General features: G+C 47.2%; 1 protein-coding gene across 4 annotated transcripts in view; it reads right to left on the bottom strand.

The window, feature by feature from the left end:
* LOC101944360 (acid-sensing ion channel 2-like) overlaps nucleotides 1–26,906 on the bottom strand; it is a 329,276-nt gene that overhangs the window by 169,694 nt on the left and 132,676 nt on the right. For 3 of the 4 annotated variants that reach the window (XM_065577324.1, XM_065577327.1, XM_065577323.1), the window contains exon 2: nucleotides 26,089–26,239. The exons of the other annotated variant lie outside the window; for it this stretch is intronic. In XM_065577324.1, coding sequence (XP_065433396.1) covers nucleotides 26,089–26,239 — 151 coding nt within the window. The remainder of the gene's footprint in view (nucleotides 1–26,088; nucleotides 26,240–26,906) is intronic. 4 annotated transcript variants of the gene reach the window in all.

The raw sequence follows: 26,906 nt of genomic DNA, 5'->3' as shown, positions 1-26,906 counted from the left end.
CGGGGGTGGGGGGGGCTGCAGCACCCCCAGGTTTCACTGGGAGAAGTTGGCCAGTGCTGGCTTTACAAAAGCGGTCCCCCAATCTGTGCGGCTTGCCCCCCTAGGGGGTTCTGAGGAATGTTTTGGGGGGCACGGCTGAGGCCCGGGTAAGCCCCCGGGGGGTGGGGAGGGAGCGCCACCCAGCTCTGCTCCTGGCCCCAGCCTGGCTGCTGGCCCCGGCTGCCAGTCCGGGGACTCTGCTCCTGGTCCCGCCTCTGAGTATCAGCTGCAGGACCCACGCCTGGGACTCTGCTCCCAGCCCCGCACACGGGGTCCCGGCTGCAGCACCTGGGGGTCCGCTCCTGGCCCTCCACCCAGGTCCTGACTGCGTGACCTACGCCCAGGACTCCGCTCCCATCCCCGCAAACAGGGTCCCAGTATTGGTGTCACTAGGCATCACCCTAGGTAACTCGGGGGGATGGTGGGGGGTGGAAGACCACGAGAGTCGATGAAGCCCCCCTGCTCTAGGCCAAAGTGAACCAAAGCCCCTGCATGTTAAACTTTACTAACCTCACAGGCCAGCAGCTGGGAAAACGGTAGTGATAAGGGGGAACCTACATGCTTCTAGCTGAAGGACAAGATAACTTGCAGAAAGGAACAGTGCAAACAATCTGCACAGAGGTCGTTTAATGTAACTGCTGCAGAGGGAGGAAGGGGGAGGGAGGGAAGAAAGGGGAGGAGGAAGAAAAAAATAAAAAGGAAAAAATTGCTTGTATCAGTGCGCTTCATTTGAGACATGCTGGTCTCCTAGTGCCTATTCAGAGCTCTTGAATAAACTTTGTCTGCTTCTCCACCCTGGTGTGTTCATTGGCACGAAGCACACCGGGCAACGAACCCCGCTGTTGCCCCCCCCTCGGGCCCTCTGTGCCGGCAACACCGGCTTCCGCTGGCCTCAGGGCCCAGCTATGGTCCCAACAATTAGCTCTAAAACCTTGCATACGACTGAGGTCAGACTAACGGGTCTTTAATTGCCCAGCTCACCGTTTTACCCTTTCTTAAATTTAAGTATGGCATCCGCTATTCTCCAGTCATATGGTAGTAGCCCCAAATAGATAGATTTATTAAAAAACCTTTGCTACTGGACTAGCAGTACTTTCAGTATTCTGCTATGGAAATTATCTGGTCCCCCTGATTTGAGTGCATTAAGCTCTTTAATTTTTCTTTAACTTCAGATGTGGTAATTTCCATTTCTAGACATTCATTCCAATCAGCTGTTCTGCCTTTCACACACATGTTTTGTGTTATCATCCTTATTGAAAACTGAGTCATTTAGTTTTGGGGCCATACCTAGATTATCGTTAATCTCCTTCCCATCCACACTGCATAACGGCCCAGCCTCATCCTTCTTTATTCTTTTTTGATGTATATAACTGAAATTTTTCTTATTTATTTTAATTTCCTTGACAAGAGCTAATACTGCTTGACTTTTAGCAATTCTCACTTTATTCCTACACTTTCTAACCTGCACAATGTCGCTTTGTTTGTTGGTCAACCACTTCTTCCATTCCCTAAAGGCTCTCTGCTCACTCCTAATAACCTTTTTGAGGTGGTTATTCATCCAGCTGGGATTGGAGCATTTCCCGGCAAATTTTTCTCCTTTCATGGGATGAAAATTTGTGTTACTTTCTGTGTAGGTGATTTGAAGAAATTCCAAGCCTCTTCCACATATAAATCCTTGAGCTCTTCAGTCCAGCTGACTTCTTTAACTAATTCCCTTAATTTCCCAAAATGTGCCCTTTTGAAATCAAAAAGTTTCCATAGTTGACAACTTGGCTTTGATTGGGCTTCCATTTCATTTAAACTGAAGCTACTCATGATCACTTAATCCATGATTATTTCCTACAACCCGTTCCTTTATGATGTCCTCACTACTTACTAAAATCAAGTTTAGCATCTATCACATCCAAGCATAACTAGGCCCCACTAGCATTTATTCTCCAATCTATATCCAAGAAGATCATGTCCAATTATGACAAAATTCCCCAAAGTAATGATCTCTTTAATAATATTAAATAGATCACTATCCATATTCGAGTTTTACCTTGGAGGTCTATAGCTGACCCCTAACACTATTCCAACATAGCCTTTTTTACATTCCTTCCCCAAAGCAATTTTGACCCAAACAGATTCTGTGAAAAATCTACACCCCGGAGCAGCATAGTTAATCTGACCTTAGTCCCCATGTAGACAGTGCTAAGTCAGCAGAATTTTTTTCCCATCAACCTGGCTACCAACTCTTGGGGAAGTAGATCTACTGCAGAAGTGGTTCTCAACCAGGGGTACCCGTACCCCTGGGGGTATGCAGAGGTCTTCCAGGGGGTATATCAACTCCTCTAGATTTTGTAAGCAAGTAGTTTTTAAGTGAGGTGAAACTTGGGGTATGCAAGACAAATCAGACTCCCGAAAGGGGGACAGTCGTCTGGAAAGGTTGATGGTCACTGTACTACAGTAATGGGAGAACGGCTCCTGTCGCTGTAGTGAGTGTCTCACTGAAGTGTTACAGTGGCACTTGCTGCAGTGTTTTAAGTGTAGACATAGCCTGCGAATAAGTTTGTTAATAAAGAACATACATTGAAGTGATGCTAAGCAAGAGGAAAAGAGACAGGTCTGGTTACAAAGAAATAAAAAATAACCTGCTTTCTAGTGACTAAAACTCAACTTTAGCAAGATACCTAAGCAGTTTTCTCACTTACATCAACCTAACCACATCTCCGGCCCCTGAGGCAGGATGATCCACCATTCACAAAATCAGAGGGCGTAGACCCCTTTCTCCTCTATGTGACGGATAACTAAGGGATTCTCTCCCAGTAAACCTTTGAAATGTATTCCTTTGACGTGTATACCCCAGACAGAGTTCTTCTCCTGCTATCTTCCTCATCCTCTGGTCAATTTGCTTTCTCGATTGCCTTAATCACGGTGTTTACTTTAGCTATAAATGGACTTTCATCGTCCTTCGGGTCTTTACTCAAGCTGCACAGACACATAAATCCACATTCCTTTGTCTAGGCCAGGATTGTTTATAACCTGCCTCCAAAACATATTTTAAGAACATATTGTCAGCATACATACATAACTCTCCCTTTCTGCAGACCCCATACGTACACCTCACAATGATATCCATGACCAGTGTGTTACCGGTTTCTACTCGCGACCTGACTAGATGCTGTTTGGCTAAATATTCTGACAACAGCATGTCGGATGTGCCTTTTGCCAGATGGCAAAAAGAGGCATTTATGGTTATAATTATCACCTCGTATTTCTTTACCATTTACTGCTTTGTTGATGTACAACCCTACCTCATCTCCTTTACCTTTATTCCTCTCTCTCCTAAAGAGCACATGACCTTCAATCCCTGTCTTCCCCCATGCATATTCTGCCACAATTCTGTAATCCCTATAGAGACTGGTTTGACCTCCTGCAGCAGTAGTTCCAGCTGCTCCATTGTATCGCCTAGACTCCTTGCAGGCATGTACGAGCATTACAGTTATTTCCCTCAGACCACCCCCAGTTTTCTAGCTTGTGGTGTTCCATTATCTCTGACTACAGCTCCACTTCGTTGATTTTCCTGTTCCTGTGTACTGAAACCAGCCGTGGAGATTTCACCAGTCTTTCCCAACCTTCTCCGCTCATCTGCTAGTTTAAAGCCCTTCTTATAAATCATGCTGGCCTTGACAGAAAATTAATCGCTCAAGTACTCAAGTGGAGTCCATCAGTTGAAAAGAGTCTCCTTTATGTAAATGGTAAATCTCCCAGTGGTAGATCGTCCCAAAACCTTCCTCAATCAACCAATCCTTGATCTGTTGATCTTCATTATCTTGTCACACCTTCATCCTCCTTCTCTAGGGTCTGGACATATTCCACTAAAAATCACCTGAGCTTCCATTTCTTTAAGCATCTTAGCCAGCTGAGCATAGCGCTTGATCCATTCCAGTGGAAATCTAACAGTGTCATTCAGCCCAATATGCAGAACAATCAGTGGATGTTTCCCCACTCCCATCAAGGTCCTCTTCAGCCTCAGGTCTACATCTTGTACCCTTGCTCCTGGCAGACAGCACACACTTCTGTTCTCCAGACCTGGTGACAGGCCTGTCGTTTCTTCTCAGTATGAAGTCCCTGATCATGTAGATCTGTCTCTACCTGGTCTCGGTATGAATCTGTTTTATGTTCTCTCTTGCAGTCCCCTGTATATCATCCTCATTTTCCTTAGACTCGGGTTCCTGGCTATCTCCATCATCTCTTCTTCTCTTCTACAGGAACTGAATCATAGACTCATAGAAATGTAGGACTGGAAGGAACTTTGAGAGTTCATCAAGTCCAGCCCCTTGTGCTGAGGAAGGACCATGTAAACCTCGACTAGCCCTGACAGGTTTGTGTCCAACTGGTTATTAAAAATCTCCAGTGATGGGGACTTCACAACCTCCCTTGGAAGCCTATTTCAAAACTTAATTACTGTTATAGTATAGATTAAGAACATTACTCATATTCAATTTGTGATCCACTATAACTCCCAGATCCTTTTCAACTGTACTACTACCTAGGCAGCTATTCCCCATTTTGTAGTTTTGAATTTGTTTTTTCCTTCCTAAAGTGAAGTACTTTGCACTGAATTTCATCTTGTTGATTTCAGACCAATTCTCTAATTTGTCAAGGTTGTTTTGAATTCTAATCCTGTCCTCCAAAGTGCTTACAACTACTCCCAGCTTGGTGTCAACCACAAGTTTTACAAGCATACTCTCCATTCATACTCCTGGGAGAATTCTGCACCACTGTGCAAGTGCAGAATTAGTGTGCCATGCAGAATAATTGATTCTGACGGGACTGCAATTACACCTTTCACCCACCAGGGGCTGATGTGGCACTAGAAGAGAGGGCAGCTGGCTCATGGGTTGGAGTAGCCAGCAGCAGAAAGGGAGGGGGCAGAGACTGCCTTCCTCACAGCACCCTACCCATGGGGGTCAGATGAGGAGGCACAGGTCATGGTGGGGATGGACAGAGCAGGGTATACAGGGCTGCTGACGGGTCACATAGACTGGGGTTCAGAAGGCCTAGTGAGGGGGAACAGACTGGAGCAGTGGCACAGGAGATAGTGGGGTGACAACATTGAGCCAGGGGCTGAAGGGGAATGGGGGTGCAGAGCCACCTGGGGACAGGAGGGAGGGGAATGCAGGGACACATGGGGATAAGGGGAGTGAGAGTGGCTGAGTGGGGATGCAGGGACACATGGGAGTGGGGGTGCAGGGACAGATGGGGACAGGATCAACTATGCCTGGCTGAATAAGGAGTGAGGGTGAAGGGACATGGGGGGGGAGAGAGAGTGGGGGTGCAGGGCCACAGGGGGACACGTGCATATATGGCTGGCTGAATGGGAGAGGCTAGGGGTCAGCCAGGGTCAGCATGGGGCAGGCTCCCCAACTCTCTAAGAATCCCTCCCCCCACACAAAACAAAACCAAACCTGTTCCATACTTCTCCCATCAACACCCAACAACCCTCCAGATTCACTCCCAGGCTCCTTCAGAGCAATTACTTCCCTCTCCCTCAGCTTCTCCGTTACCCCTGATTCCCCCAAGCCTTTGCACTGCCTCTGAAAGTTGAGGGAAATATATTTCTGTATTGTAGTTGAAATGAAATATTACTCAAAATTCTGTATTAATATGCCTACTAAGGAATTTATTTGCCAAAGAAAACCATTTCCAGAATCTTTTTTGTTGTCTGCTTTGTTACAGACATACTTGCTGAAAGGTATTTTGAAATAAATTACCAAAATAATTGAAACTGACATGATTCTATTATGTTGTTTTGAGAAATAAAATTTGCTCACTTGTGCAGAAGTTTTAAATATTGTGCACTGAATTTTTAATTTTTTGGTGCAGAATTCCCTCAGGAGTACATTCCATTACCAAGTCATTAATGAAACTATTGAATAGTATCAGACCCAAGACTGATCCCTGTGGATCTCCACTAGATCCACCCTCCCAGTTTGACAGCAAACCATTGTGATCACAAAGTGATAACTACACTTTGAGAACGGTCTGTGAAGGAGTTGTGCACCCGCCTTACGGTAATTTTATCTAGATCACATTTCTCTAGTTTCCTTATGAGAATGTCATATGACTCTCTGTGAAAGCTTTACTAAAATCAAGATATATCATGTCGACTGCTTTCCCCTATTCACCAGGCCAGTAACGCTGTCAAAGAAGGAAATTATATTGATTTTGCATGATTTGCTCTTGACAAATCCAGGCTGGCTATTTCTTATAACCCCACTATCCTCTATCGATTTACAAACTGATTGTTTAATAATTTATCTTTCCAGGTATCAAAATTTGGCTGACTCGTCTATAATTCCCTGGGTCCTCTTGGTTCGCCTTTTTAAAGGTAGGTGCTATGTTTGCCCTTCTCCAGTCCTCCGGGACCTCTCCCATCCTCAATCAGTTCTTGAATATAATTGCTAATGGTTCTGAGATTACTTCAGCTACTTCCTTAAGTATACTAGGATGAATTTCATTAGGCCCTGCTGACTTGAATACATCTAATTTAACTAAATAATCTTTAATCTGTTCTTTCCTATTTTGGCTTGAATTCCTCCCTCCTTGTTAATATTAATTGTACTGAGTATCTGGTCAACATTAACCTTTTTAGTGAAGATTGAAGCAAAAGAAGCATTAAACATCTCAGCTTTTTCGATGTCGTCACTCATTAGCTCTCCTTCCCCACTAATAGTGGACCCATACTTTACTTTGTCTTTCTCTTGCTCCTAATAAAAGAAGAACAGGAGTACTTGTGGCACCTTAGAGACTAACAAATTTATTAGAGCATAAGCTTTCGTGGACTACAGCCCACTTCTTCGGATGCCCTGTCATCTTGCTCCTAATGCATTTAAAGAACCACTTCTTATTGCCTTTTATGTCTTTTGCTAGGTGTAACTCATTTTGTATCTTAGCTTTTCCGAGTTTGTCCCGATACACTTGTGCTATTTTTTTTGTATTCCTCCTTAGCAAATTGTCCATGTTTCCACCTAAAGAGGTCATTAAAGAGCTCCTAATAGAGCCACATGGGCCTCTTACTGCTCTTCCTATCTTTCCTTCCCATCAGAATAGTTTGCAGTTGTGTGTTTTATATTGTCTCCTTGAGAAATTGCCAGCTCTCCTGAACTACTTTCTCTCTTAGATTTTGTTCCCGTGAGACCTTACCTACCAATTCTCTGAGTTTTTCAAAGTTGGCTTTTTTTGAAGTCCGTTGTCCTTATTCTGCTGCTCTCACTCCTTTCTTTCCTTAGAATCATGAAATCTATCATGATCACTTTTACCCAATTTGTCTCCCTTTTACCCAAATTGCCTTCTGATTCACAAGTTTCTCCCTCTTGGTCAGAATCAAGTCTAAAATGGCTGCCCCCCTTGTTACTTCCTCTACTTTCTGAAACAAAAAGTTGTTCCCAATACATTCCAAGAACATATCATAAATACTGGACTTTCAACCGGTCTGCCTCTCCTCTCCTTCTGGGGGTATATATTCTTGATGTATAAGGCAACACCAACCCCCTTTCTTCCCTGTCTGTCTTTCCGAACAATACCCCTCTATACCACTGTTGCAGTCATGAGATTTACCCTACCAAGTCTCTGTAATACTAATTAGATCATAATTTAGCTTATGGACCAAGACATCCATTTTATCCTGTTTATTCCCTTGCATTTATGTATCGACATCTAAGTTATTGAGCAGATTCCCCCCTGATTTCCCTCTGGTTGCTCCTATGACCCTACTGTAATTCCCCATGCCCCCCCCCCCCAATATTGAGCCCCGGTGGGCTTTTGTCACCTGCTCACCCCTTTGTACCTAGTTTAAAGCCCTCCTCACTAGGATGGTGAGTTGGTGCACAAAGATATTCTTCCCCTTCTTGTTCAGGTGGACCCCGTCTCTTCCCAGAGTCCCCCTTCCCAGAACAGCGTCCATTGGTTAGAAAGCCAAAGCCCTCCTGTTGATACTGCCCACCCAGCCATGCATTCATCACAAGGATATGTCCCCTTAGCTGGGCCCTTGCCCTCCACTGGAAGGATGGAGCATTCCATAAAAAGCATATTTCCTATGGTCTTGTTCAGTTGACACCAATTTTCCTTTTTACACCACTGGTTGGTTCTGTTTGTGATCACGTTCTGTGATTTCTCAGCTCTCTGATCTGCCCTCTCATGTCTACCCTCTAGCATCACAGCTTGTACACAGAAAATGTTCTATAACAACTGGAAAATGAATTCCTTGGGGCCCTTGCAATCAGAGGATAAATGAAAGCAAAAAGAAATGCAATTGTTGCCAAAATCCCATGGGAGTCCCTCCCCTAGTATGTAACAGTCCTCAATGCCTTTACTAGTATGATTTATTTATTCTCTCTCATTGGAGCTGTCTGAGTTAGCAGTGAAAGAAAGAATAGCGTATCGATGTACAGCACAATGATACGAATTCAGGGAAATTTAGACCCGTTTCGTGATACATTCCATCTGAGCTCTCTGCCTTTTCCCTTCCTCTTCCTGTCCCCCAGTCCCCTTCTTCTCTTCTCTTCTTCTTCACAACTGCCTAATTGTATTGGTTAGCCTCTGAAGTGTGCAGTATTTGGTAACAGAAACAAGCTGTAAGTCATTCACCTTTTTGTATTTTTCATTTGTTTCTTTATGCAAATTAATAAATTCAATGACAAAACATGTTCTTCATAAATATAGAGATATACCTATCTCATAGAACAGGAAGGGACCCTGAAAGGTCATTGAGTCTAGGCCCCTGCATTCACTAGCAGGACCAAGTAGTGATTTTTGCCCCAGACCCCTAAGTGGCCCTCTTAAGGATTGAACTCACAACCCCAGGTTTAACAGGGCAATGCTTGAACCACTGAGCTATCTCTCACACCCATTTCTCTCTGAAAAAGAATGGATAAGAAAGATTGGCAAACACTGGGACGAACTAACTCCTCCTGAATTCGAGGAGTGTTTCTGGCTTGGTCTACACTGAAAGGTTAGGATGCCACAGATACAGTGCACAGGATGACATGGACTAAGTCCGCCACGCTAAAGCATGACAGCCAGCAAAGAAAGGCTACAAATCTATTTCACATTTTAGATTTCAGTCCATTGACAACATTCTCTCTACAGTCCAGGTCATCTCTTATCCCCATGCCCTGGGAAAACCCTGCCATTTGTGGCTAGCTGTTCACTGCCACAGGCAAAGTGTTGATGTGGGACTGCCCCGGGTACTCGACTTACAAGATGTGGGGAGATCAGAACTACTGGACATCCTTCATTGCCACTGGCCATAGTGATCACTAAATTTGTGATGCTCTAATGTATGGTAGTGTCATAACTATAAAGGGAAGGGTAACAACCCTCCTGTGTACAATACTATAAAATCCCTCCTGGCCAGAGACTCCAAAATCCTTTTACCTGTAAAGGGTTAAGAAGCTCAGGTAACCTGGCTGACACCTGACCCAAAGGACCAATAAGGGGACAAGATACTTTCAAATCTTGGTGGGGGGAAGGCTTTTGTTTGTGCTCTTTGTTTTGGGGGTTGTTGGCTCTTGGGACTGAGAGGGACCAGACATCAATCCAGGCTCTCCAAATCTTTCTGAACAAGTCTCTCATATTTCAAACTTGTAAGTAAAAAGCCAGGCAAGGCGTGTTAGTTTTTATCTTTGTTTTCTCAACTTGTAAATGTACCTTTTTGCTAGAGTGTTTATCTCTGTTTGCTGTAACTTTGAATCTAAGGCTAGAGGGGATTCCTCTGGGCTCTTTAAGTTTGATTACCCTGTAAAGTTATTTTCCCTCCTGATTTTACAGAGATGATTTTTACCTTTTTCTTTAATTAAAAGCCTTCTTTTTAAGAACCTGATTGATTTTTTCCTTGTTTTTAGATCCCAGGGGGTTGGATCTCTATTCGCCAGGGAATTGGTGAAGAGTCTCTCAAGGCTACCCAGGGAAGGGAATTAGCATTTTGGGATGGTGGCAGCGGACCAGATCTAAGCTGGTTGTTAAGCTCAGAAGTTTTCATGCAGGCCCCCACATTTGTACCCTAAAGTTCAAAGTGGGGAAGCAGCCTTGACAGGTAGGGAGGAGAAGGTATCATCTATCTACTCCCATACATGTCCATCCATTCATTTATCCCCATACACATCTTCCATCCGTCCATCTATCCCCACATACATCTCTCTGCCCATCTATCTCAGGCTATGTCCACAGTGCACTTTTGTCGGTGAAAAAACACCCCCTTGACCAACAAAAGTTTTACGGATGAAAAGCGCCAGTGTGGACAGTACTTTGTTAGCAGGAGACGCTCTCCCTTTGACAAAGCTACCACTGCTCATTGGGGGTGGTTTTAGTTTGCCACCAGGAGAGCTCTCTCCTGCCGGCAAAGAGCGTCTACACGGGACAACTTTCAGCAGCATAGCATCAAGAGTTATACTGCCCCCCCATCCCCATAATATCTGACCACCTTCCATGTATAATAAATAGCAATAACTGAGTCCCTAGTGTACTTCATGGAGCATCTGGCTCTATTAATTTCCTCTTTCTGGCAAATGGGCCAGTCATGACAATCTGAAGCTCTGAACCACTACAGGACACATATTGCTGATCCCTTTTTGAGACATGTTGCACCAGATCAATGGTTCTTTGTCTATGTCAGCCCCCCTGACATTTCATATTTAGAAATACGCACATGGTCACTGCACTGCTTGTAAGTCTTCCTTTTGTAATGGAACTGGGCAGTGTATGAATCACACAGGAGCACAAGCCAGATGCCGTTTTGCCCCCAAACCTCCACCGTGAACACCAGAGGGCCAAAGTTTGCTGTCAATTACACTGGTGCCCATCTGGAGCAACTCCAGTGAAGGTAATGAAGCCATTCAAATTAACACTGGTGTAAACGGATAGTCAGTCTTTCGTGATGGCCCTGTGATACTATGCGTATCACCTGCCACCCCGAATTCAGTAATCAAAGATGCCTGAATTTATTAAGAACACCCACTAATTACATTGATACGCCAAAGTAAATTCCAAGTGAATATCCCGTGCACCTGCACAGGCTGTGGGTGGATAGGAGTTGATGGTCCCACAGCATGGGTGTGTTGAGCACAGGGGCTGCATGGATAGAAAAGCCAAGACCTCATGTCTTAGGATACTTAGGAACAGGAGGGCAAGTCAGCCTTCGCTCTGAGCTCAATGTTGACATTATTGCTATGGAATATTTAGCTACAGTACAGCCTGGACAGCATCTCATACGCATCTCCGCAGCACACTGTTTTCATTCTACCTTGCCTAGGGCAAAATCCTCCAGGGCAAGAAAATGTAAGGGCCCATGGAAATGCTCTGAATTTATACCAGCATCGGTAAACTTTGCAAGAGGAATTTTGAGGCCAGCAGCTGATCCAGAATTATCCCCCTTACCGCCTCCAGCTCGCCACGGCACTCAGAGTAAAACTCTCAGCACTGCCGATCTCCTGGCTTGGGAGCAGTGGCAAGCAGTGGAATGCTGCTAGCGCCAACAAGCTGCCCAGTGCTCTCACTAGTTGCAAGTCATGTAGGTGAATTCTCCAGTATCAGCCCCTCACTTGCAGCAAGCATCCGAGCGGTAGCATAGTGCTGCGACACCAATCACCTGGTGTTGGAGATGACCAAGGAATCAGCTGTTCCCTCTACTCACTCTACTCATAGAGACAAGGTGGGAGAGGTGATATCTTTTATTGGGCCAACTTCTGTTGGTGGGAGAGACAAGCTTTCGAGCTACACAGAGCTCTTCTGCAAGCTTGGGAAAGGTACTCACTGTCCTAGATGAATACAAGGTGGAACAAATTGTTTAGCATAAGTCATTAACGCATATTTCAAGGGACCATTCAAGGTGAAGTGATTAATACCTTTCCAGTCATAAGGAGGAAAGGGGCGGGGAAGGAAGCAGCTCAGAGGAGGGGTTGTTAGTGGGTTACAGATTGTTGTAATAAGCCATAAAGCCAGTGTCTTTGTTCAGTCCATGATTTTTAGTGTCTACCAAAGTTATGAATTCAAGCTCCCAGGCTTGTCTTTTGAAAGCCTTGTGCTGGTTTCCTTTGAGGATGGCGGCTGATGGGTCAGACAGAGGGCGACTGCTTTGTGAAAAGTGGTCACCGATGGGCGATAGGGTGTTTGTCTTTGTATGGTCTCTTGAAATATGTGTTAACTACTTATGCTAACCCATTTGTTCAAAGCTTGTATTTAGCTGAGACACTTGGAGTCAGCTTCCCAGCCCCGAAGAGCTCCGTGTAACCTCCAAAGCTTGTCTCTCTCACTAACAGAAGTTGGCCCAGTCAAACATACTAACTCACTCACCTTGTCTCTCTAATAACCTGGGACTAGCATGGCTACAGTACCGTTCCATAAACTACACAGCAGCCCACTAAACAGTTCCCCGTGGTTTGCAAGAGAGGGAGGAGTGGGAGGGGAAGAAAAGGGGGCTGAGTTTGAGATCCTCCACATCATTTAGGCACCTAACTCCCACTGGGCTGCAGCCTGGGCTCTGAAACCCAGAGAAGGGGGTGGGTCTCAGGTCCCAGGCTCCAGCCGACTGAGACAGTCTACAGTGCTATTTGTAGTGCAAGCCCAAGGCAGTTGACTCAGGCTCCATCACTTGCTACTGTGTTGTTGCGGGGGTTTTTTTTTGGTGCAGTATACACATACCCTAAGTAACGTTGCCCAAGGTTACACAAGAAATATGTGGTGGAGCAAGGAATTAAACCTGGGTCTCCCAACGCCCAGGGAAGCTCCCACACCACTGGGCTCTCCTCCCACTCTGCTCAGTTACCAGCACTGAAGATCTCTCAACTTCTGGCCTGAGCCAAACTTCTGATGTTCCATTTCACCCTATCAGCCAGATGCTGCTCGTGTAAAAGGGTGAAATGGATATTACACAGTAATCCGGGTTCTTTGTTGGGGGGAATCTATGTTCAATTCTGACAAAAGTTTCAAGGGGGTGGAAATCAGGTTCTATTCAGATCCATCTCTACAAACGCAGACCTGAAGTGCCAGAGATCCATGTGCAAACCAAACCATCTTAGAGGAGTTTGTATCAGCCCCCTAACCTTAACCTTTCCCCCACTTTGGGCAGTCTACACTATTAACTTACTTTGGTATAACTCCATTGCTCAGAGCTATGAAAAATCCACCTGCCCTTAGAATCATAGACTATCAGGGTTGGAAGGGACCTCAGGAGGTCATCTAGTCCAACCCCATGCTCAAAGCAGGACCAATCCCCCAACAGATTTTTGCCCTAAATCCCTAAATGGCCCCCTCAAGGATTGAACTCACAACCCTGGGTTTAGCTAGGCCAATGCTCAAACCACTGAGCTATCCCTCTCCCCCATTAGTAATAATAGAAAGACAGAGGCAGCCCCCACAACAGAACCAGGGCATTGCAATGCAGATTTCAGACCCACTCTGTGAGGTTAGATACACCAGCTGTATTTCCACGCTAATCTCAGTAGGAGGTGCTGCAGAGACCAAACTTATTGGCCTGGCCCCTTGCCCCACACTAACCCCGCAGAGGAGACCTGATAAGTATAAAGGGCCATCTTTGATCATGTCATCGTAAGGAGCCTTGATGTAAAATGAAAGTAAAATTGCACAAACATGTGTTAACCAATTTCTGATTGCGCCGCCTCACAATTACAAGGGCTTTTGATCTTATTTGTGTGTGACCTGAATCAGAGAGTTTGCTTGCAGCCCACATTTTTTATTGTATTAAATAACAACCGTCTGTAATGCTCCTTGATAGTTTCTAAGTGGATTGTAGCCTCATCCTTTATGGATTTCATGCTGCTGTTAGTCTTTTAATGCAATTCTACAGTGTATTTCTCATCTCTTTTTTGTGAAACATGTTACATTATTAATTGGTTTGCAATGGTTCACGTTATCAGACATTTCTAGAAAACAAACACACGCTTCTCTTGGACTGTGTTTCTTAGTTACAACACTGTGGTCGGAATGATTTCCTACTTGCATTGTTGATGTAGGTCGATATCGAACGGCAACAGGCCAATGCAGTAAAATTAACCAGGACATAGATTCCTTTCCCAGTCAAATACTCACGCCACCATTTAGAGTCTCTTTTCATATATATGATTGGATTTCTGTCACGTTCACGACAAAGCAAAATAAAATGATCACAGACAGTATTTTGCAATCATTTGTTTGCCCATACATGAAAGATTCCCCCCAAATCAGTTGTGGCTTCCTGTTAGGTTACTCGGTGTTCACTGGTTCCTCTAACATTCTTAGGAAAGTGATTTCCCCCTCGCTTTAGTTCCTCAATCTCAGATTTTACCTTGGGCAGTGTTGTCAATTCTCGTAAGTTTCTCAAAGTATTGAGTGCTTTTCTTTGAGCCCCAGCTCCTGGAGTCATAGGAATAGCTCAGAATGACAGCTTTCAGGTTTTTTTTTAAAATAAGTATGTTTCTGGTCCTCGTGATTATAGATAAATGCTGGAAAATCCTTAAAGGTGCAAAATACAGAAGCCAAATAAAACAATTCTAGATGTACTGTTGCGTGGCCTCGTGGTCTCCTTCTTGGGGAGTTAGCACCTGCAGGCAGAGTCCTTGGAATGACGACACAGGCACAAGCTCAGTAAGTGCAGAACTTGCATCGGATGCAGAGGCAGGAAACACTCTGATCTTCCTGTCAGGGTTAATTTTCTGCGTCTGGATCGTCTCCTCCTGGAGCAGCCACACCCTGTAGGTGCTGTCTGCGGATGTGCTACACACAGACACCCAGCCAGTCCCCTGACTTGCTGACACGGCTTCTCCTTGTGAAAAAGACACATCCTCACTTCCAATCAACAGAACAACCTATGGAAACACAATCTCCATGCCAACCCGGGGTGCCACTACCTCCCTTTGGAAGGAAATGCCATTTGGTATAGCCGGGCGTGCTCTGCTGTGGTGGAACCTACCAACTTCCTGGCAGCCCAGTCAATGCAGATTACAGCGGCTCTCCATTGCAGCCAGTACAGCCTGGCTAATCCCTGGCTGGGCGTTTCTCTACTACAAGACGTCTCCCACCTCGTTATATGTAGTACTTGCAACATCTGCAGCAAGAACACAAGGTAACAATGGGTTTCCCTGGTCTATTGTTTGAACCATGCGGAATTAGCCAGACAGTTAACAGACCCTCTCTGTTTTGCTGTAAGACAGGATCTCTCTGTCTTGCTCAGATTTCACCATCAACTCCTGACCCCCTACGTCATCCCTCTCGGGAATCACGTAGGTGCGTGGCAGCATGAAGGCGTCTCTACAGCTGCATCCATCTCAATTCTAGCTGGAATGCGAGATATCGCATCTGCGTTTCCATAAACCTTTGTGTCAAAATCTGCCGGGGATTGTCTCAGCACCCGTCTGGGCCCATTCTGATAGGTGGTTTCTCAGTGTGCTCATTTATTCTCCCCTCCTCTCTAGAACAAAGAGAAACCCCTCTAATTTAGTGCCGTGTTTTACAATCGGAGGCTCTGTTGCTAAATTAGCTACCCAGAGCAGCCTAGCTCCCTTTTCTGCAGCACATCACGCTTTGCCAGTGTCCCACCAGCGGGCTCCATAGTGGAGTTGGGTCTGTCATTACTTGCCATACCTATTACCTGGCCTGGAATTACCCCTTCTGTCTTTGAGGGGATTGGAACGTCCTCTAGCAGAGCTACCTGACATGCCCCAGTGGCATCATTCCCGCAAATTACAGCAATGCCTTTTCCAGTCATAGTGCAGGCTTCATCTCTCACATTAAGGTTCACTCCAGACCACATCAAACAATCAGTCCCAACCAATGCCCCTTAATCAGAGTTCACGATAAAATCCCACACCAATTTAAGGTTGTCAGCTTCTACAGCGAATTGCCAATTACCCATCGCATTCAGTCTTTGCAGTTTTGGGCCATTTGCCACCCTGCCCTCCTTCCCCACTCCCGCCCCCAAGAGGAGGGAGTTAATTTCTATGGTGTCTCCCTGGAAGCTTCTTTTCATCACCTTTCAGTTAACACTGAAACTCATGCCCCAGAATTAGTTCGGATCTCACATGAAACTTCCCCAACTTTCTCTATAAAGGTAGAGACTTCGGTGGCTTTGCCAATAGACAGTTTGTGGCTCTGTTCCCTGCACCAGTCTGTCCAATATCAGTTTTAGTCAGTGGACAATTCCGTGTAAGATTCCGTGTAAGATTCCGTGTAAGCCAGATTTTCCATATTTCCAGCAGGCCTGGACTGGTCCTCTCTGGCATTCAGTAACTCACTCCAGTGCCCCTTGAACATTGATCAGGGTGTTGCCTTGTTTCTCCTGACTGAAAACCTGCATGACTCCATCTCTGCACCTGTTATCGCTGTGGAGTTGAGATGGAAAGGCAGATATCTCTCCTACTTCCAGGTCAGTATCTCCACTGCTTCCTGCAGACTTTTAACAGTATCCTTGAGCGCTTTGCTGTCACTGCTCTGTCCCTGAGCACCACGGCCCCAGACACGGAGGAGTTGCTCCCTCGTGCCTCCGCAGCTCCCGGATCTGCTCCAGTTCACTTGCTGGCGTGATGGCTTCACCAAGGATCTGCAGTGTTGCACTCAGCAGCGATATGCGGACATCCCCCTGGCCTGCATTAGCAATGAAGTGGTCTCATCCTTGACTGCCCTGTACTGCTTTCGCTGCTAGCCACCGGAGCCGATTCCCATAGTCTCTGAGCATTTCCCTGGCCTGGTGTTACTGGTCTGCGATTGCGATCCAGTGCCTCTTTCAGAGAGGGGGGCAGACACGTGCAAACTTGCTGGACTGTGCCTCTCAGCAGCAGCACCAGAAAAATCAACCTTCTCGCTCCCAGACCTCTGGCTCCCCCTTGCAGCCCATTCAAGTGTCCTGTCCCGGAGCTCCAATCAGGTGTAAAAAAGGGGCATTGTAGTCTGCATCTTCTCTTGGCAGCATGTCACCCTCTTCATTGTTGTCATCGGCCATTTTCCTTCCTTCTCCTGCTACGCGCTGATCTCACCTGCTGCCACCAGCGTGGCGGGACCTTCCGCTCTGCTTCCTGGTGGGTTAGCAGAATCAGGCAGAGTCCTGGAACGGCATCAGCCAAACTTGTATTTATTCCTGAACGGTGGGACAGAAGCAGCTCCCCTCCTGAGGCCGAAGCTGCTGACCACGAGCCCTTTCGCTTTCCCTGCACAAGATGGGAGCACCCCCTCTGACCTTGCTGAGTCTGGGGTCCTTCTCCTCAGGGGCACAGTTGCCAACTTTCACGCGGTAAATAAGCACCCCAACTTTCACAATAAGCCAAAAATCAAGCTGATTCCATTTCAAAACAAGTCCAAAACAAGCCAATCTTGAAGAACCCCAACACTCTATGTGACTAGATCTCACCCCGGCGTGCAGTATGGGACAGTGGTGGGCCACTGTGCACCCCTGACTCTCCCCATCCCTTACCCCTGCTTGCCGGGAGCCGATCAAAAAATAAAAAGAAGCAACGAGCTACAACAAGCAACAAGCCACAAGCCAAAAACTAACCAACCAGCAACTCACAAGCCAATTAGGCCAAAAACAAGCCCAATTTCTGCATTTTTTCTGCAGGTTTGGCATGTCTGCTCCGGGGCTGCCTGTGGAGGTGCCACACATAGACCTGGCCAGCAAAGTAACTTGGTTACAGTATTGTTTTTAAAAAGTGCATGATTTTTAAGCCAATCTTGTGACCTCTGGGGGGGCTGACTCATGATTTTTGAATGGTAGGGGCTGTCCATACTCCTTCATTTCATGACAATTTGAACATGTTCCATATACCTGTTCCTGTCACTAGAAAATCCAGAACGAACCAAAACTTTCTATTCTAGAATTCGAAGCTCACTGTATGTGGATTTAACAGCATGTCCGCATAATGATCTTACGTTTATGGACAAGACTGAAACCAAAGGTATGTTTTTCTGACACAAGTGACACGTTAGCCAAGGTATTTCTGCTTCCAAAGATGTTAACGGGAGTTCAGCAAAGCTCTTTTGAGACTGTCAATATGCTTCATTTTGTTTGCCAGGTCAATAACAATTAAATCATCTTTTGTTTTAACAAAGCAGGCGAAGCTGCGACATGGCGTCTGGAGCCCTCAGAGCAGCTCTATCCCCAGGCAGGGATCAAGATTTTCCTTCTGCGCCTTGACTGCTGGCTTTGCAAAGAGAAGCTTCAAAATGCAGAAATCCAGAGGCACTGAGCCAGCAGCAGGTTCCAGCTTCCACGTGCATGTGTCAAATCTTTTCATGAGGCAAGAGGAGGGGGAAACGCTGCTACAGCATCGCTAGCTCCTGGCCGAGAGCAAAACACCCAGGCAACTAAACGGAAGGGGAAAGGCAGCACTGACACTCCGGAGTTTTAGAGGGGTAAAAACCGCACGGCCAAATTCTGCTCTCGCGAGCCAGACTTCCTGGGGACCAACGAAGCGCATCACAAGTGTCTTAGGCCCACCGCCGTCTGAACTGCAGACAAATTCTTATTTATGTGACAATCACCATCAGCCAATACCTGGGGCTCAACCAGGGCCCTCGAGAACTAAACACACGAGTCACCACAGCGTGAACTACAGAGTCAGCACCTGCAGAAGAGACTGTAATAGACTCACGTCCTCGGTGGATCGGTGAGGCCTGCCCCTAGGGCTGCCAACTTTGGTTGGATGAATTCCTAGAGATTTCACCCCATGACATAATCTTTAATTAAAGATTAATCTTTAATTCCTGGAGACTCCAGGACAATCCTGGAGGGCTGGCAACCCTGCCTGCCCCCCCACACACAGTGAGTTACATGCCCCCATCCCCACAGAGCCAGGAGTCACACGTGTGCATCTGAGGGTTCTAAGCTGTCTCACGCCGTCCATTTGAGGAATTACTTGGACTGAGTCATTTGCTGGGGACTCTCTGAAGAGCACTGATGGGCCCGTCTGTCCCAGCCTCTGGAGTGAGCTGGAGAGAACAAGACGCCAGAGTGGCGCAGAGGGAAAGCCACGCATGTCATGTCCTGGAAAACAGGCCCGGCTCAGTTCCGCAGCCTCCTGACACTTGTGCTGTGAGTTTGGAGAGCGTGCGGCTGGTTCTGCTGGGAAGGGGCTGGATGATTTAAATAATACGAAGGAGCTGTCCCCACTGCACCTCACTGGAGCGGACGACTAGGAAAAACAACAAAGCCTTTCTTCGTAGGGTTAGCAAGCGGCTGATTAAAGCACCCGAGCTGCTCAGCTGAGGACTGGTCTAGACCTACAGCACTGCTCTGGCGCTATGTTGATGGGAGAAGCTCTCCCATTGGTTCTCCACCTCCCTGAGAGGCAGAAGCGAGGTCGGCGGGAGAAGCGCCGGAGCGCTGTCTACACCAGGAGTTTGGTCGGTGTAACCGCATTGCGCAGGGGTGTGGATTTTTCACACCCGCCAGCCACGTAGTTATACCGATAGAAGTTTGTAGCACAGACCAGGGCTAAGGTTCCAGCCTGCCCCGTCTAATGGGGGCAGCCAGAAGCAGCTGTTTTTCCCTCCCCAGCCCCAGCAACACACCTTTAGCTGCCTCTTGACCCACTTCTGGACGTAGCCTCTTGGTAGAGAGACAGAGAGACACCCAGCGGGGAGCTCGGTTGACTTAACACCGTCTCTGATGGGAGAACCCTGCAGGAAAGGACAGTGGCCTACTTAGCTCATATAGCCCCTCTCACTCTGCTTATAGGAAGCCCATCTCCACCTGGGTTGCACAGCAGATGCTCCCCCTGCCTGGTCTGAGGATGCTGAAAATGACAGATGCCTGTGGCAGGCCATCCCGGGCCACAGCCCCCCGGGAGCCCACGGAGCCTGACCTCTGAAAAGGATTTGGTTTTAGTGGGGCTTGCAGGGTTTGTGGGATTTAACTGAGGGGCGCTCGGAGGCTGTGACGGGCTGGGGGTGGCCGTGGCAGGAGAAGGAAGGGAAGGGCAGTGACACTGGGGTTACCGCCAGAGGCAGGGAAGCGAGTCAGAACATGGCGAGAGCCAAGAGCAGAGACACAGACGGGGCCAGAGTTGCGCAGAGACTTGGGGTCCGTCTACACAGCACAAAGCCGCGTGACTTGCCGCTCGCACAGAGGTACCCGCGCGAGCTGCGCTGTGTCCAGCCTGCCAAACCCAGCACTGAGAACACCGTGGTGCAGGCTGCAGAAGCAGGTACGGACCCGGGGCGGGGTCAGGCCCAGGCTGAAGAACGCGCCATTGTGTCCTCACTGCTCTACCTAGCCAGCGAGCTTCCTCGGATACGTCTACACGAGCTGCACATCCCAACCTGGCTGCTGCACCTGTGAACAGCAGCCTTGAGTCATAAGCTTGCGGGGGAGGTGAGACAGACCCATGGCAGGGGTCGGGAAAAAGAGGGGCAACGGGGTACGGAAGCCAATGAGACTCCTCCCTTCCCCAGGAAGCCATGCCCACGTCTCTTTCAGACCCTTCCCTCAGGCCACGGTTAGTTCATTCAAACACACCCTAGAGCTGTCCCCCCGGCCAAAGCAGGCTGCAGGGGCCCAGAGGGCACCTCCCTCTGCCCTTCCAGAGCAGGGACACCCCCCTTCCTTTAAAGCCCAACAGATGGGAAGGCAGACAGCCCAAGTGCTGTGAGAGCCGCAGGGATCAGCGCACAGGCAAGGTGTCCCAGTCCCAGAAGGGTTTCTCTGGAGTTTTGAGGTGTTTTTTTCTCAGCTGGAAAGGGTACTGATCTCTCCATCGGCCAGGTCTTGCTCACAAAGCCCCCAGAAATCGAGGGGGTGGCACCGCTGGAAACATCTCAATCTGCTGGCAAGGGGGAAGTACAATACATACCTGCTCCCTTCCCCCCTTCTCCGCTGCCCTGCCCCCCGACCTCCTTCCATTCACTTTTCTTTCCACTTAGCTGATCTCCTAACTAATCCCCCACCCTCTCCCAGACTCCCCAAAATAAAAAAACAACCATGGAACTAACATGCCATCTGCTGCCACCACCACTTTGTTCACTCTGCTGGCGTCTTCTACTCCTTCCCCCATCCTGTGTCCATCTGGTCTATTTAGATCATAGGCAGGGACCGTCTACTGCTATGTGTTTGCACAGCAACTAACACAGCCCTTCTTGGTTGTCTTTATGCACTACCGTACTACTACTACTACTACTACTACTAACAACAGACGAGAATAATAACCAGGGCCAGCTCTAGGATTTTTGCCGCCCAAAGCAAAAACAATTTTGGCCGCCCCCCCCTTATTTAATTACCCCACCCCCGGCCCCGCCTCAACTCCACCCCTTCCCCAAATCCCCAGCCCTGCCTCCTCCCCCCAGGCTCTCAAGCCTAGGAGGGAGGGAGGGGGAGAAGCGGCGCCGCGGCCACTCAGAGTCTCCCCCCCCTCCCAGGTTTGAGAGCCTGGGAGGGAGGGGGAGACCCTGAGCTGCTCCCCCTCCCTCCCAGGCTTGAGAGCCTAGGAGGGAGGGCGAGTAGCGGCGCGCGAAATGGCAGCAGCAGCGGAGGGGAGCTAGGGCGGCCGGGAACATTTTTAGGGGTGGCATTCTGGCGCCGGCCATGCCGCCCCTAAAAATGTGCCGCCCCAAGCACCAGCTTGTTTTGCTGGTGCCTAGAGCCGGCCCTGATAATAACCCAAGCATGGGGAGCGGCAAAGAATCAAGCTTCTTTATGGCGTTTTAAGTTCATTACTACGTTCTGCGTGTATTGAAGGTCAATGGCAAAGCTCTCCGTAAGAAAAAGGAAAGCTTTGCTGGGTCCCACTATGCAGAGTTGATTTAATTCCAAATACATTTACATTTTAATGCAAATGCCTGGAAATCATCAACTTCTTCAATTACCTGCTGAGATCCAAGTTCAGCGTTTCCATGGGAACAGCAACTGTTGATCGCCATGATTTATATTTATATCTTGGTAGTGTCCAGAGGGCCCAATCAGGCCTCATTGTATCAGGTGCTGTACAAATACATAGGAAGGTGTGGTCCCTGGTTGATGATCAGAAGCCTGGATTTTAAGTGGTTCAAAGAGGGTAAATATTATCAAAGTTAATTTCCACTTCTAAACACCTCCTGGTACCTTTATTTGCACTGCCTGCAGGACCTTACTTTACCAGTAGCTCCTCCATGGAGAATGGAGCCTTATCTCCAGTAGGAGTTTACAAGCCTTCTGGACGTAAACACGCACCTTTTGGGCAGTGAATGCCGACCCTGCAATGCTACTAAACCAGTGGTACAGGCCAGAGTCGGGCCTGATGTACAAACTGTTTAGGAAGTCAGAGCAAAAAGACTAATCCAATGTGATGTGTTTAAGCCACAAGAACTGGGCCTTTATGGCTCTTGGTGAGGCCCCGGGGGTACGTCTATGCTATGATAAAACACCCACAGCACTGACTTTCAGAGCCCGGGTCAGGCGATGGGCTTGCGGGGCTCGGGCTGCGGGGCTATCCAATTGCAGTGTAGATGTTCAGGCTCGGCCCTAATGTCTACACTGGGAATGGATAGCCTTGCATCCCAAGGCCGAGTCTGCTGATCCGGGTCAGTTGTGGCCAGGTAGTGTAGAGATACTCAGGTTGTCTTAGCAACAAGCTGAGAGAGTCTAGACACTGAAAGAAGTGCAGAGTTGCCAACCACGAGTGCTCAAACGTCATGAGTTGGGCCTCAAAAAAATCATTACTTTTTAAAAACTAATACATTTGGGGTGAGTTGTATTTGTTTTCGGAGCCTTTAGATCACACTTGGGTCACATTTTCAAGCTTTTCTCTGCAACCAGAAAGGCTAGAAACTTACTTTTTTAAAAATGAAATTTTGGATTCTCACCTAATCCCAGGATTCCAGGAGGTGGGGCTTTAACAAACACACCAAACATTGGGAGACTCTCAATAAAACCACAAGAGTTGGCAACAGTTGTGGAATAACTCGATCTGAGTTTCCAGTAGGTAATGTTAATAGGATAAGGCTGCTGTCCCTTTCTGGACATGGCGTGTGTGTGTGGTGTCACTTGGCAACTTGCTCAAACTCAGCTTGTGGACTGAACAGCTGGAAAAATAATGAGCTTCACCAACATGGCTACTGCTGCCATCCCCTGCCACCTCCATTATCCTCATCCCGAATGAATTCTGGGGCAGAGACAATGCACCAGCTCCCATCATAACCTCACTGGGTTGAGCGGGATTGTGAACAACACCTAGGACGGAAACATTACATTCCTTCGATCAACCCTTGTTCCTCATCTTTCCGATCCTTTTTCTGCCTTCTGTCTAATAAGAGCCCGGCATAGCCAGCCAAGGTAAACCCATCTTTTCTAACACCGCTGTCATGAAAAAGAAAAAAGAAAAGAAAAGAAAGAAAGCTCTAAAGAATGCTTTTAGCCCAAATGGCCAAAATCTCGACATGGCTAATAGAGCTGTGAGCTCTGCCTGTACTTTGCCTGTAAGTGACAAAGCATTAGAGACAGAAGTCACATTTTTCTTTCCATTTTCTTTTGTGTCTACATCCGTTTTGTTTTGTCTTTGAAAGAAACAGGGTGGGACTTTAATGCCAACAACCTCAAAGTGATCATATAAAATGACTCTGTCTTGTTCCCCCACCAACAGTTCACACTGTCTTTTAATACCATGTAAAGACTGAGATGCACGTCTTGTCTCTTAAAAGAGTCTGGAAGACTAGCCTGAACAAGGGAAACTGTTTACATCAAAAGCTGCCTTAACTTTTTAAGTTTCAAATGCTGAAATCACTTCTCTTCCTTCTGTGTGTTTAACAAAAGGTTAACAGGTCTTTGATGGTGGTTGTTACAATAGGAACTGCTGGGGATAACTTAACGGGAATCCTGGAATCAGATTCAGCACCCCCCACCCGTTAATCCAACACTGCACTGCAATCTGAGAAGCGCATGGAAATGCTCTGTGGTAGGTATAACAAACAACTGCTGGGGGAAAAGAACCATGACATTATAACTTTGGAAGGAGTTGGAAAAGAAACCAATTGTTCAAACACATTTCAAACACCCTCTGCACTAGGGTGACCAGATTTGGGGGCCTTTTTCTCATATAGGCTCCTATTAGCCCTCCACCCCCTGTCCCGATTTTTCACACTTGCTGTCTGGTCGCCCTACTCTGCACCAAGTGTAAACTCAGACTCTAATTACGGAGACCCTTCCTCGTTAAAATATACAGCATAACACATGCTGATCTATATCCACTGCGCAGGTGAAGGAAGAAGCATCTAGGAAGAAGAGATGCTAAAGTCAGCAGATTTACTCTTCAGAACTAGCTTTCAAATTGGCTGTGTTTCTATATAGGTTTTTATACCACGCTCATCACCTTAGTATCTGAGTACTAAGGAGGAGTACTGGGAGGAGGGGTAGATACGCTGGAGGGTAGGAATATGATACAGTGGGTAGGTCTAGATATGACCTAGACAAATTAGAGGATTGGGCCAAAAGAAACCTGATGAGGTTCAACAAGGACAAGTGCAGAGTCCTGCACTTAAGACGGAAGAATCCCATTCACTGCTACAGACTAGGGACCGAAAGGCTAGGAAGCAGTTCTGCAGAAAAGGACCTAAGGGTTACAGTGGATGAGAAGCTGGATACGAGTCAACAGTGTGCCCTTGTTGCCAAGAAGGCTAACGGCATTTTGGGCTGTATAAGTAGGGGCACTGCCAGCAGATAGAGGGACGTGATCGTTTCCCTCCTATTCGACATTGGTGAGGCCTCATCTGGAGTACTGTGTCCAGTTTTGGGCCCCACACTCCAAGAAGGATGTGGAAAAATTGGAAAGAGTCCAGAGGAGGGCATCAAAAATGATTAGGCGGCTGGAGCACATGACTTACGAGGAGAGGCTGAGGGAACTGGGATTGTTTAGTCTGCAGAAGAGAAGAATGAGGGGGGATTTGATAGCTGCTTTCAACTACCTGAAAGGGAGTTACAAAGAGGATGGATCTAGACTGTTCTCAGTGGTACCAGGTGACAGAACAAGGAGTAATGGTCTCAAGTTGCAGTGGGGGAGGTTTAGGTTGGATATTAGGAAAAACTTTTTCACTAGGATGGTGGTGAAGCACTGGAATGGCTTCCCTAGGGAGGTGGTGGAATCTCCTTCCTTGGAGGTTTTTAAGATCAAGCTTGACAAAGCCCTGGCTGGGATGATTTAGTTGGGAATTGGTCCTGCTTTGAGCAGGGGGTTGGACTAGATACCTCCTGAGGTCCCTTCCAACCCTGATATTCTATGATTCATAGAACATTCTATGATACCTTCCCATAGTGGATTAAGCCACATGACTACCCTTTTGTCATCTGTTTTGTTCTCTCATCCTCTCCCCAGAGGGAGAAGCATGTGGAGTGGCGTGTCTTGTTTTGAGAGAGAGAGAGAAAGAGAGTGTGTGTGTGTGTGCCTTTAATATACATGTTGCTATGGGTTTATGTTAGAGACAGCAGGTCAAAGAATGTGCCTGGCACTTCTAGTGGTGGAATGTGATGAGGTTTGGGATGATCCTTAGTTCTTGGATGGTCTCAGCCTACAATCTCAGATCACCAAATTAAGGCTGGAGAGAGTGCTGCCCTGGATTTGTATAGTGCTCGAATCACACAGCACTGTGAGGCTGAGCCCAATAAGTCAGTGACATGATACCCAGAATTTTTAAAAGAATGTGAGTGTGGGGATCACCTGGAGGATCCATCAGGAAGGTGACATGAATTCACAGGCAGCTGCAGAGGTCAAACACATGAGCTGCCTTTGAAAGGTAGCTGTGGCTACGGGGTCATGGAGCAGATTGGAGACAACCAAGCAGGTGGGGAATGCTTCCAGGATGGCAGCCTCATCTTCATCAAGAACCACTTCACTTGCTTGTGTCCTTGAGCTTGAGGTGATCAAGCTAACTTTGAAACTTGACCTGCTTTTGCAAAGGCTGGAAGTTCCCTGCAGAGCTCAAGAACTTTTAAGTTTAAGGAGAACCGGCTTCCGGTAATGGAGGGGATCCCATGGAACACGTCAAAACAACTACAGCATGTTTGCAACCAAGGCACGCCCTCAGATAGAGAGAGGAAAAAAAGTTAATGTTGGGTCTTACCTGTTTCTCCCCATATTGGTAAATATTCATCCTGCTGTATGTCCAGCATGATCTCCAATCCATTGCCCGTCCCACCTTTGACTGTGGTAAGCAGGGGCCGCCCTTCTTCTCCTGAGTTAAACATGTAACATTTCCCATATTTTGTAAACACCTTCAAGAGAGAGAGAGAAAAGAGAGAGCTCCATGTAACACACCTCGTCCCAACCCGACCGCGGCTGCGGAGACATGACAAATGTAAGTGCGGCAGAGCTCCAGAGGAAACAGCTGAAGCCAGATCTAATCTGGTTTAATAATTTAGTATATTAAGTGTGTTCCTCTTTACAGGAAAAAAAATGGAGTAGGGTGAGAACAAACAGCGTTTTAAAGGAATGAATGAATGTTTTTGGAAATAGTTCCTCTGACTCGCACCGTGTTAGCTCTCTAAGAATCCGATATACTTGCAGGGCTTGAGTACACGTTGAACGATAACGCAAGTCCCGTTTCATCCAAGATGTCACAGCAGCACAGCCAGATGCTGCCGGGCTTTCACTACTGCACATTTAAAGCGGGACCCTCTCGTCCCTAAGCTCAAAAGAAAACAAATGTCCATGTTGGAACCCAGTTTACTCCAAGGGGACTCGGGTGAATCTAGATGCCAGCCTCCCCCGATCCTACTGCCTGTGAAATACGTGCTTTCATTTAAGAGGCCTCTTGTTGTTTCTTTCCATCACCCCCTCCCCCCGCCCATGACTCAAAAATAAAAGACCTTCAAAGGCAGACACGCTACTGCTGGAGAGTGGAGAATTTGGCAGGCTAGACTAATTCTTTTTGAAGGCAAA

The sequence above is a fragment of the Chrysemys picta genome, chromosome 24, assembly GCF_011386835.1.
Source record: "Chrysemys picta bellii isolate R12L10 chromosome 24, ASM1138683v2, whole genome shotgun sequence".
NCBI classification, from domain to species: domain Eukaryota; kingdom Metazoa; phylum Chordata; order Testudines; family Emydidae; genus Chrysemys; species Chrysemys picta.
Note: the sequence above shows the minus strand (reverse complement) of the source record. Positions and strands in the feature narration are given on the sequence as shown.